This window comes from Mya arenaria, chromosome 1 (genome assembly GCF_026914265.1).
Source record: "Mya arenaria isolate MELC-2E11 chromosome 1, ASM2691426v1".
NCBI lineage: Eukaryota > Metazoa > Mollusca > Bivalvia > Myida > Myidae > Mya > Mya arenaria.
The window spans coordinates 28,537,663-28,549,885 of NC_069122.1; the positions used below are offsets into that span (position 1 = coordinate 28,537,663).

Below are 12,223 nucleotides of genomic sequence, written 5' to 3' on the forward strand. Positions count from 1 at the left end.
ACATATGATTTGAGTACAGTTTGAAGAATATAAGCAGTATTTTGGCACCTTTTGAACTTGGAAGTTTGTGGCCAAGGCGCTTTAATTCAAAAACACATTCATAAAGGCAAATATTTACACATAATTATCATAATCTGTGTTTTTGATCATTAAAGTCAAATGAATAAAACATGATCATAATTATTGCATAAACCTATATTGAACACCTTTAACATTAACAATTGTGAATGTTTTCCAGCATGACACTACAGTAGCAGCTCTGTTATCAGCGCTGGGTCTGTTCAACGACGTTAGTCCCCAATACACAGCAACAGTTGTAGCAGAGTTGCACGAGGATCCTTCAAAGTCTTTCTATGTCAACATTTTCTACAAGAACCAGACCTACAATGATAAATTTGTACCGCTAACTTTACCTGGTAAGTTTGGTTTCTGGGGCGGTATTCAATAAGCATCTTAGTGAATATTTTCAACTTTAACAGTGAGAATTTTGTAATTTTGACAAAGATTATTTTAAATACCTGCTACTTTTCATCAGATTTATTCATATGCATGTATTGTTTAGACCATTTTCTTGCTTATTTTCATATTTGTGGTTCACAAACATTGTTTGTTTTCTTAAAATTCAAATTAAAAAAAGGCAATTTTTCACTATTATTATAAAGTTGAAATTGTTACTAAGACGCTTGATTAGTGATGAAATGATTATCGAGTACAATCGATTAATCATCGCTGACAATGCTATGTCGGTGACAATCGATAGTAGTTAACCAAAATCGATGTCGCTAATGATACTTCCGGTAACTAAATATTGTTTTAGTTTTTTGGTATAAGTCGATTAAATGACAATTTTTCTTTCCAGTAAATTCGTCGAGTTCATTTTTACAAGGGGGGTCACTCTTTTACACAAATGCGGTGATTGTAAACCCTTTTGCTTAATAACTTACAAGCTCTCCCAATTTTTTTCTTTAATTGTTTATATATTTCATAAAACCTTCTTCAATAACCTGTCTCTATGGTGTAGTGGGTCCAGTTTTACCCGTAAATACTGGGGATCCTGGCTCGATGCATTCCGTTTTTGAAACCTTTTTTGGAATCGCTTGTAATTTATTAATTTACTTTTTAGCGACAATTATTTGAAATTAAGATATTCTAATGAAATTTGCCATATAGCAGGTTAGTGAATGCAAAGCTAGTTCACAAATATTTAATATGCTTTTACATGGATAAAATTCTAAAATAACTTACTTGATGTGGTGTGCATCATTTTACAATTGATGTGCAATTATTAAGTATGTGTTTTGTTGTTATGCTTTTTTTAGCTCACCTGTCACATAGTGACAAGGTGAGCTTTTGTGATCACAATTTGTCCGGCGTCCGTCCATCGTCTGTCCGTCCGTCCGTAAACTTTTACTTTAAACGACATCTCCTCATAAACCGCTTAGCCAATTTCATCCAAACTTCACAGGAATGTTCCTTGGGTGGTCCCCTTTGAAAATTGTTCAAAGAATTGAAATCCATGCAGAACTCTGGTTGCCATGGCAATGGAAAGGAAAAACTTCAAAAATCTTCTTCTCCCAAACCACAAGGCTTAGGCCGTTGATATATGGTAGGTAGGATCACCAAATGGTCCTCTACCAAGATTGATCAAATTATGGCCCTTGGGTCAAAATTGGCCCCGCCCCGGGGGGTCATGGGTTTTCTCTAAAAAAACTTTAAAAATCTTCTCCTCTGAACTTACTTGGCCTAGAGCTTAGATATTTGTCATGATTCATCGTCTAGTGGACCTCTACAAAGTTTGTTCAAATTATGGCCCTGGGGTCAAAATTGGCCCCGCCCCGGGGGGTCATGGGTATGCTCTATATGTTTATAGTTAAAACTTCAAAAATCTTCTCCTCTGAACTTACTTGGACTAGAGCTTAGATATTTGGCATGATTCATCGTCTAGTGGACCTTTACAAAGATTGTTCAAATTATGGCCTTGGGGTCAAAATTGGCTCCGCCCCGGGGGGTCATGGGTTTTCTCTATATGTTTGTAGTGAAAACTTCAAAAATCTTCTCCTTTGAACTTACTTGGACTAGAGCTTAGATATTTGGCATGATTCATCGTCTAGTGGACCTCTACAAAGATTGTTCAAATTATGGCCTTGGGGTCAAAATTGGCCCCGCCCCGGGGTCATGGGTATACTTGATATGTTTATAGTTAAAACTTCAAAAATCTTCTCCTCTTAACTTACTTGGACTAGAGCTTAGATATTTGGCATGATTCATCGTCTAGTGGGCCTCTACAAAGATTGTTCAAATTATGGCCTTGGGGTCAAAATTGGCCCCGCCCCGGGGGGTTAGGGAATTCTCTATATGTTTATAGTGAAAACTTCAAAAATCTTCTCCTTTGAACTTACTTGGACTAGAGCTTAGATATTTGGCATGATTCATCATCAAGAGGACCTCTACAAAGATTGTTCAAATTATGGCCTTGGGGTCAAAATTGGCCCCGCCCCTGGGTGGTCATGGGTTTTCTCTATATGTTTATATTTAAAAAAATCAAAAATCTCCTCTGAACTTACGTTGCTTAGAGCTTAGATATTTGGCTTGATTCATCGTCTAGTGGACCTCTACAAAGATTGTTCAAATTATGGCCTTGGGGTCAAAATTGGCCCCGCCCAGGGGGGTTAGGGTATTCTCTATATGTTTATAGTTAAAACTTCAAAAATCTTCTCCTCTGAACTTACTTGGACTAGAGCTTAGATATTTGGCATGATTCATCGTCTAGTGGACCTCTACAAAGATTGTTCAAATTATGGCCTTGGGGTCAAAATTGGCCCCGCCCCCTTGGGGGGTCATGGGTTTTCTCTATATGTTTATAGTGATAACTTCAAAAATCATCTCCTCTGAACTTACATGGCTTAGAGCTTAGATATTTGGCATGATTCATCGTCTAGTGGACCTCTACAAAGTTTGTTCAAATTATGGCCCTGGGGTCAAAATTAACCACACCCCGGGGCCTTAGATATTTGGCATGATTCATCGTCTAGTGGACCTCTACAAAGTTTGTTCAAATTATGGCCCTGGGGTCAAAATTGGCCACACCCCGGGGCTGATGGGTTTTCTCTATATGTGTTATAGTGAAAACTTAAAAAATCTTCTCCGAACTCACAAAGACAAGTAACGTCTTAATTTAAACTGGATAACATATTTAGTACACATACCAATTTTCAATATGGGCCACATACAACAATTAATAACAAATATACATATATTGATACACACGTAAAATCAAGTAGTGACAAGAGCTTAGAATTATTTGGCATGATATATCATCTAGTTGACTTGTACCAATATTGTTCAATCTTTGGCCCTGGGGTCAAAAAATGGCCCCACCCGGGCGGTCATGGGTTTCCTTATATATGTATATGATGAAAACTTATAAAATCTTCTTCTCCGAAACCAAAAGGCGAAGGCCTTAGATATTTGGTATGAAGCATTGTTTATCGGACCACTATTAAGATTGTTCAAACTTTAGCCCATGGGTCAAAATTGGCCACGCCCCGTGTTCATAGGCTTAGGTTTTCAATATTTTTATATAGTCTTATATAATAAAACTTTAAAAATCCTCTTCTCCAAAATATAAGACCTAGAGCTTTCATATTTGGTATATAGAGTTACCTAGTGGACCTACACCAAAGGTATTCAAATTATTGTCCTGGGGTCAAATTGGCCTTGCTCAGGGGTCATTTGTTTTTACATTGTCTTGTCACTTAAACGTCTTTTCCTCTGAAAGTAAAGGTCAGAATGACTCCATACTTGATATGTAGCATCCTTACATGGTCCTCTCTCAACTTTGTTCAAATGGTTTTGTTTGGCCCCTTTTAGGGGTCACCAGAGCAAAAAATAGAAAAACCTTTAAACAACTTGATCTTATTAACTTTTTCAACATTGTTCAAAAAAATTAATTCCATGCAGAACTCTGGTTGCCATGGCAACCTGAAGGAAAATATAGGCTGTCGTGTCCGCGCTGTGACTTTCTCTTATATTGACAGATTTTAAAATGACTTGCCATATGTTTTCGACATACCAAGACAACGTGTCGTGTGCAAGACGCATGTCCCTACCTCTAAGGTGAAAGATACACTAAGTGTTTATTCACAATGGAATGCTGAATATGAGGACATAAAGAGTGTTGGCTGTCATTTAGTATGATTGGGTTTTTTTCTATGCTCAGAGGCAATTTAATATAACTTGCAATATGTATTTGACACATAAAGGCAAGATCAACTTTTTATGTACTTGTTCATAGATCAATGTCACATTGGGGGGCATTTGTCACATACTCTGACAGCTCTTGTTCAATATTCTTTGAGAAACAAGCTATATTAATAACAAAGGTTAAACTCTTTTACTCAGGTGAGCGATTTAGGGCCATCATGGCCCTCTTGTTTTAAGTTATTAAACACAGAAAAAGTTAATGGAAATTTACTTACTGTTGCAAAAAGCATGACTATAGCATCACACGCACTGATTCCAGGTTTAACCATTAAAATGATTATGATGATACTATGTCTAAAGAATGTATTCCTTACTGATGTAATGAACTTTCGATTATTATTCGATAGTAAATCGAAATGCTTAGTCTGATTCGATTCGATTATCGATAGCAAATGGAGTCCGATTTTCAAACACTACGCTTGATAAATATTGAATATGGCCCTGATCAGTAGAATTCTTTTATAAATACAGCGGGGACCTCAAGAAAAACTGTGATATAAAGAAACTTCTACATATCCAAAATGGATCAAAAATGACACATCTGGCCTTTGAGGGCAAATACACCGATTCTGAAGTGCCTACTCATTGTTGCAAACCTTATTTCCTTAAATTGACACAAGAAAGTGAATCAAATCATGGTTAACCATCTCTGACCATTGTCTTCATTCCAAATTTATAGGTTTTGAAGCTAAAAATAACTTCTGGATGGAATTTTTAAAACTTCATTCAATGGTTAAGCATGATGAAAGCAAGTGCATTGTATGAAAACCTTGAACCTCTCTACACTTATTTTCTCCCACCTCATATAAGAAGATCCAAGAATTCGGCCATGCTTGAAATTTTTATCTTGCTCAAAGATAAAACAAGTACACGCATGGAACTTCTTTTTCACACAATAGCCTCCCGTGTTGAAAACTGTTGTCTAGCATCATGAAAACCTTGTCTTGTGGAAGATTGAAAATCCAAATTATTATTACTCGCTTCAAATGGCACCATAAAAAAGTTTTCACGCTCCATTCATGAAATAATCCTGCACTCTCCTCAGAACTATTTAGAAAAGGATTTGACTATATACATAATCTGAATCACTGCGCGCATATCCATGACAACCAGGAATTATCATATATCTATACGCACAATATTTTCACTTTGCACAAAAGAGTTCCAGCATAAAAATATATTTTTACTTTATTTTGTTTAACTGTGATGAGAGAAAAAACATCTACCATAGCCGCTCATGTAAGAAAGGTTCATCCCGACCCTCACGAAGGGGGTTCTGCGGAAACTCAGTAAACCAGTAAACTCAGGTTGGGATGAACCTATCTTACACTCCCGGCCATGAAAGATACTTATAATCCTTTGTTACTTTTTCTTAACTACGGCATAATTTCTAAATTACTTAATGTATTTTAATAAAATAACATTCATTGAATAAGCAAAATGAAGGGAAGTGCATTAAATGAGAACAATAACTATATCTTGATTAATTACAGAGTTATTGCCATTTGTTACTTTTCTTTGTCTACTGTTGAAAACTATTGAATGGAATTAAATGAAACTTCATACAGTTTGTATTATTGTACTAGCTGATTCTAAAATGTAACTATATAGCATAGGCCCTCATTAGCTTCTTGTTTTATGGAATTATGGCCTTTTTTGTAATTTAGCATTTTCCAAAACTTTGTTTTTGGAAGATAAATTATGGTACAATTAAAATTGATTTATACACTTGCTAACGGTAACACTCTCAAATACAGGTCAAGTTCTACTTGCGTTAAAATCCTGCAATCTTTGATATAATTATACCCCCACAAAAAAAGTTTGAGGGGGTATATAGGAGTGAGCTTGTCGGTCGGTCGGTCTGTCGGTTTTCATGGTTTCCGGACGATAACTCATGAAAGGCTAGACAGATTTGAAAAATTTTTGGTACACAGGTGTAACATCAGAAGATACTGGCCAAGTTCGATATTGGGGCTGGTGGGGCCAAGGTCAAGGTCACTGTTACTAAAAATAGAAAAACGGTTTCCGGACGATAACTCATGAAAGGCTAAACGGATTTGAACAATTTTTGGTACACAGGTGTAACATCAGAAGATACAGATGGAGTTCGATATTGGGGCTGGTTGGGTCAAGGTCACTGTTACTAAAAATAGAAAAATGGTTTTCGGACGATAACTCATGAAAGGCTTGACAGATTTGAACATTTTTTGGTACACAGGTGTAACATCAGAAGATACAGGTCAAGTTCGATAGATCCTTCAAAAACTGAATGAGCAAATATTTACCTTAAAAGTAATTGACACTTGGAAAGATGAACAAACAAAACAAATCCAGCATGCTTCTTTTGAACCAGATGCCAGTGGAATACCAGCAGAACTTAAGTATGGCATATTTGCCACAGTAGTGCTTACAACAAATATTGACCTGTCAGATGGACTTGTTAATTCGGCCACAGGAACAGTCCCGGGATTTAGTCCCAGGTTTATAAGGATGCATTCAAGCCCAAATATGTACTTGTAAAATTTGATGATGATCGTGTTGGAAGAAAAGCTAGTGAATGCTCTAGATGTCTTATTCCAGAAGAGATCAGCTAGAGCATCAGCTAGTTTTTCTTGTCAGCAGTGTAACTTCTAAATTACTCAACAGATTTAAATAAAACAATACATGCATGATATAATAAAAGAAGATGCAGTGTGCAGTAACCTTGGAGTTATGGCCTCTTTTCAAAGGAATGGTTTGCCATTTGGAGGTATTTGTCTCTTCTGTGACAGCTGTTGTGTATAAAGAGAAAGTAGGCAAAAATCCACTGTAGCATTAGAAATTAAATTTAAGATATCAGAGTTTGACATGATAAATTTCAAATATACGTCAGTCCCTTCTACACTTTTGTGTCTGCTCTGTATCTCCATATACAACAAAACACATGATGGTGATTAAGATTTTCAAGTAATAAAAATTGTGTTTTCTAATCATCAGGATGTGCATTCGATTGCCCCTTTGACCAGTTTGTGAAACTCACTAAAGACGCTGTACCAACAGACTGGAAACGCCAGTGTGGGTACCCCGAACCAAAGGGTAAATCTGGATCCAGTGGATTAAGTACAGGTAGGTGGTGTATGTTTACAGACGGGTAGGAGTTGAATGTTATAATACAGGAACGTGGTGAATGTTATAATACAGGAACGTGGTGAATGTTATATAACAGGTAGGTGGTGTATGTTTACAGACGGGTAGGAGTTGAATGTTATAATACAGGAACGTGTTGTATGTTATATAACAGGTAGGTGTTGTATGTTTACAGACAGGTAGGAGTTGAATGTTATAATACAGGAACGTGGTGAGTGTTATATAACAGGTAGGTGGTGTATGTTTACAGACAAGTAGGAGTTGGATGTTATAATATTATGTCAGGAACGTGGTGAATGTTATATAACAGGTAGGTGTTGTATGTTTACATACAGGTAGGAGTTGAATGTTATAATACAGGAACGTGGTGAATGTTATATAACAGGTAGGTGGTGTATGTTATATAACAGGTAGGTGTTGAATATTGTAAAACAGGTAGGAGTCAATGTTGTAGTCAAGGTAGGTGTTGAATGTTATATAACAGGTAAGAGTTGAATGTTATATAACAGGTAGGTGTTGTATGTTATATAACAGGTAGGAGTGGAATGTTATAGAACAGGTAGGAGTTGAATGTTATATAACAGGTAGGGGTGGAATGTTATAAAACAGGTAGGTGTTGATGTTATATACCAGGTAGGAGTGGAATGTTATATAGCAGGTAGGTGTTGATGTTATATAACAGGTTGGAGTTGAATGTTATATAACAGGTAGGAGTGGAATGTTATATAACAGGTAGGTGCTGATGTTATATAACAGGTAGGAGTTGAATGGTATATAACAGGTAGGAGTTGAATGGTATATAACAGGTAGGAGTTGAATGTTATATAACAGGAAGGGGTTGAATGTTATAGGACAGGTAGGAGTTGAATGGTATATAACAGGTAGGTGTTGATGTTATATACCAGGTAGAAGTGGAATGTTATATAACAGGTAGGTGTTGAATGTTATATAACAGGTAGGAGTTGAATGTTATGTAACAGGTAGGGGTTGAATGTTATGTAACAGGTAGGAATTGACTTTTATATGGACAGGTAGGAGTTGTATGTTATAGAACAGGTAGATGTTGTAAGCTATATTATAGGTAGGAGTTGAATGTTATAGGACAGGTAGGTGTTGGATGTTATAGGACAGGTAGGTGTTGGATGTTATAGGACAGGTAGGTGTTGGATGTTATAGGACAGGTAGGTTGGATGTTATAGAACAGGTAGGTGTTGAATGTTATAGGACAGGTAGGTGTTGGATGTTATAGGACAGATAGGTGTTGAATGTTATAGGACAGGTAGGTGTTGAATGTTATAGGACAGGTAGGTGTTGGATGTTATAGGACAGGTAGGTGTTGGATGTTATAGGACATGTAGGTGTTGGATGTTATAGGACAGGTAGGTGTTGGATGTAATAGGACAGGTAGGTGTTGGATGTTATAGGACATGTAGGTGTTGGATGTTATAGGACAGGTAGGTGTTGGATGTTATAGGACAGGTAGGTGTTGAATGTTATAGGACAGGTAGGTGTTGAATGTTATAGGACAGATAGATGTTGAATGTTATAGGACAGATAGGCGTTGAATGTTATAGGACAGATAGGTGTTGAATGTTATAGGACAGATAGATGTTGAATGTTATAGGACAGATAGGCGTTGAATGTTATAGGACAGATAGGTGTTGAATGTTATAGGACAGATAGGCGTTGAATATTATAGGACAGATAGGCGTTGAATGTTATAGGACAGATAGGTGTTGAATGTTATAGGACAGGTAGGCGTTGAATGTTATAGGACAGATAGATGTTGAATGTTATAGTTAAGGTAGGTGTACATTTATATAGTCTTGGCATGTGTTAAATATTTTAGTACAGAAAATGTTGTTAAATATCATTATACAGTTTGATGTATAATATGAAACTGTATGTACTCAATATTTAAGTCAGGTAGATGTTTAATGGTATAGAACAGGTACTGTTTATTAGATATATTGTTGTTCAGGAAGGTTACAATATGAACAATCAGATACCAATTTACTTCGCACAGGTAGGGATCATGTTAAATAAGTATATCTGATATCACAATTCTAAAATAATTATTGGGAAGTATGTCCAAGGTTGCTATTAAGATGCAAATAATTGTATAACAAAGAAAATACGATCTGAATATCATTCTTTAAATTGTAATGAATCCTCCTTTTATTCGACATATGTACTTTTTCAGGCTGGATCGTGTCAATAGGACTTACTGGCTTGCTGGTTGTGGTTCTAGTTGTAGGCATAACATGTGTTGTGAAAGAACAAAGAAAACATGCCAACATGCCATATGGACGATTTGATGTCTCTTCATGATCAAAATAATTTTGTTACATAAGGCAAAAAAAATTGGTTTGGTTAGGTTTAATGCCTTTCAAAACTTAGGTAAGGTAGGCTTTTTTTTTTCATAGGAACTTGATTGTCATCATTGAAGAATGGCGTTACAGTTATATTCTGCATAAAGCTTTAAAGGTTTTAAGCCTCATATTAAAACGCACATATAAAAACGTATTTTTTTCATTTTTATTATTTTTATTTTTTCACAACTGACCCAAAAATGGCAGGGTCTGTTAACCCAAACAAAATGGTGCTTTTTTTGGCCTTAAAGAGCAAATGTTTATAATTTCAGGGCTTTGCGTATTTACAGCAAATGACCTTTCAATAAAAAGTGCCTTTTCCCTATTTATACATTTCATTCCTAAGAAAGTATTACTTAATATATATTTTACTTATATGTACTTGGTAATTTAAAATATTATGTCAACTTATGTTGCACAATAATAGAACTTTTGAAACAGCAACAGTGAAATTATGATGTTTAAGTTTGTAAGTATATAGAAAAAATAATTGTACTATCAATGTAAAACATTAGGGTTTATTTATGGAATGGTTGGTTTATGTCTCGTGCAGATTTTGTATACAGAATAACTTGTATTTGAGGATAAGGCAACTTTTATCTGTAATATTTGTGATATAAACAATCTCAATGTTCACAATTTTTACTTAATTAATTAATAGAAGGCCCAAATTTATTTTGTGTTTAATAATTTGTGTGTCAACTACTGCATAAAATGAATTTAAAAAGTTGGATTAGTTTTCAAGCTTTGTCTCGGCATCCAATATAAAGCCGGTTAAATCTTTTTTTAAAGTTAGTTATTGATAAGTAATATATAAAAAAGCTATGTTTTTTGGCCAATACAACCAAAAGCTTTTTCGATTATTTTTTTCAAATGCTGTGATTTTAAGAAGCCTTATGTATATAAAAATATTTTTATTTTTTATTTTTTGTCTACAGAAAATCTTACATTTAAATTGTTATAATGTCAGTGTTTATTTCAATGTTGCACTCTGATTGGATGAGCTTGATGTAATTTAACTAATGGTATACTACCTTACTATTATCAAATATTATTTTATAGAATGGAAGGTTTTCTTTTTTCGTTCTATACCAATAAATACTTGTTAAACTAATTTTAAATCGTGTTGAACAAATAAATATCAGTATTAATCACAATTTTTGTGAGTATATTCTGTATGAACATAGACGCATGAAGCAATATAAAACATTTATAACCTTATGGCTTTTTTGTGTAATTTTTCTCTGTTTTTCTTGAAAGAATCAAACCTATGTGGTTGCATGTAAGTTTGTATAATTTAAATGAGTGGGATCAGTTTTTTAAACTTCGTAAGTTTCTATTATTCTGTGAACAAAAATCATCCAAGTTATTTTATTCTTTTTGATTATGATGAATTAATATGTGCACATGTATACCATTCCAGTTGAACCATGACAAGCAGAAATGGAACTTGATATAAATTTATAAAAAAAAAAGATTTGGGGTATAATATCAGACATATATTTTTTATGTATTTGTCTTTAAGCCAAGTATATTACTTATAGTACCCACACTGTTTTATACAAATAACACAATGGCAACAGCTGTTGATTTCAGTTACAAGAAATAATGACATCATATTTATTGCTTACATCATATTCCCATTGTCTGTTTGGGTTCACTTCTTTAAATCTGTTTATGCACTGTATTTGTTGACTTCTGTTTTTTCTCACACCTCAACTGTTTTCTCACACCTCAAGTGTCTTATTTGCCTCAGGTATATAAGATTCTGAATAAATCGTGATATCTTCAACTGTATTTGTTACATTTCTATTCTAACCGATAATATTCTCAATGCCAACTACCCTAATTAATGTCTTTTTAGGCTACTCATTGGAATAAATGGGTTTTTAGTGACTGCCTGATTGTAATAAAAGGTTTTGACCTCTTGTGTTATTAAATGAGCTACATGTACACAAGATAAACTGCTAATTTCTTAAAAAGAACTGTATGAATGCTTCTTGTGTTCAAAATCGCTTACCAACTAACAGGCCAGTGTTATTGTAAAATCCCCTGAATGAAATGCGGGTGGTCAAAAAGTAAAGGCCCACTTCAAAACAAAAAAGTACCAAAAAGGCCAAGTACCAAAAAGGCATTGTCTGAAAATACTTTTGAAATGTTCAGATAACTACATGTACAAAATTTATAAGTAAACATGTACATATAAAAAGGATACATGGAAACATAAAATATATAACACTACAGTAACCATGGTTACAAAATAGGAGTGGATAATTCAAGAAAGTTTACCTTTTTTAATGGACACTGAATGTAAAAACTCATGATTTGTACAATTATCAACCAAAATCATATATTTTAGTTTCATTGTAGTATTTATGCAATACATCAATGTTTTTAAGGGTAATGTTGAGATTTATTGCTCCATGAATGCATAAATATACATTATAGACATTTTCAGACTA

General features: G+C 34.6%; 1 protein-coding gene across 1 annotated transcript in view; it reads left to right on the plus strand.

The window, feature by feature from the left end:
• Positions 1-11,546, plus strand: part of LOC128236782 (lysosomal acid phosphatase-like) — a 30,066-nt gene extending 18,520 nt beyond the window's left edge. The window contains exons 9-11 of the mRNA XM_052951897.1: positions 239-416; positions 7,240-7,368; positions 9,593-11,546. Of these exons, the coding sequence (XP_052807857.1) occupies positions 239-416; positions 7,240-7,368; positions 9,593-9,720 (435 nt within the window). The 3' untranslated portion in view covers positions 9,721-11,546. The remainder of the gene's footprint in view (positions 1-238; positions 417-7,239; positions 7,369-9,592) is intronic.
• Positions 11,547-12,223: the final 677 nt, after the last annotated feature.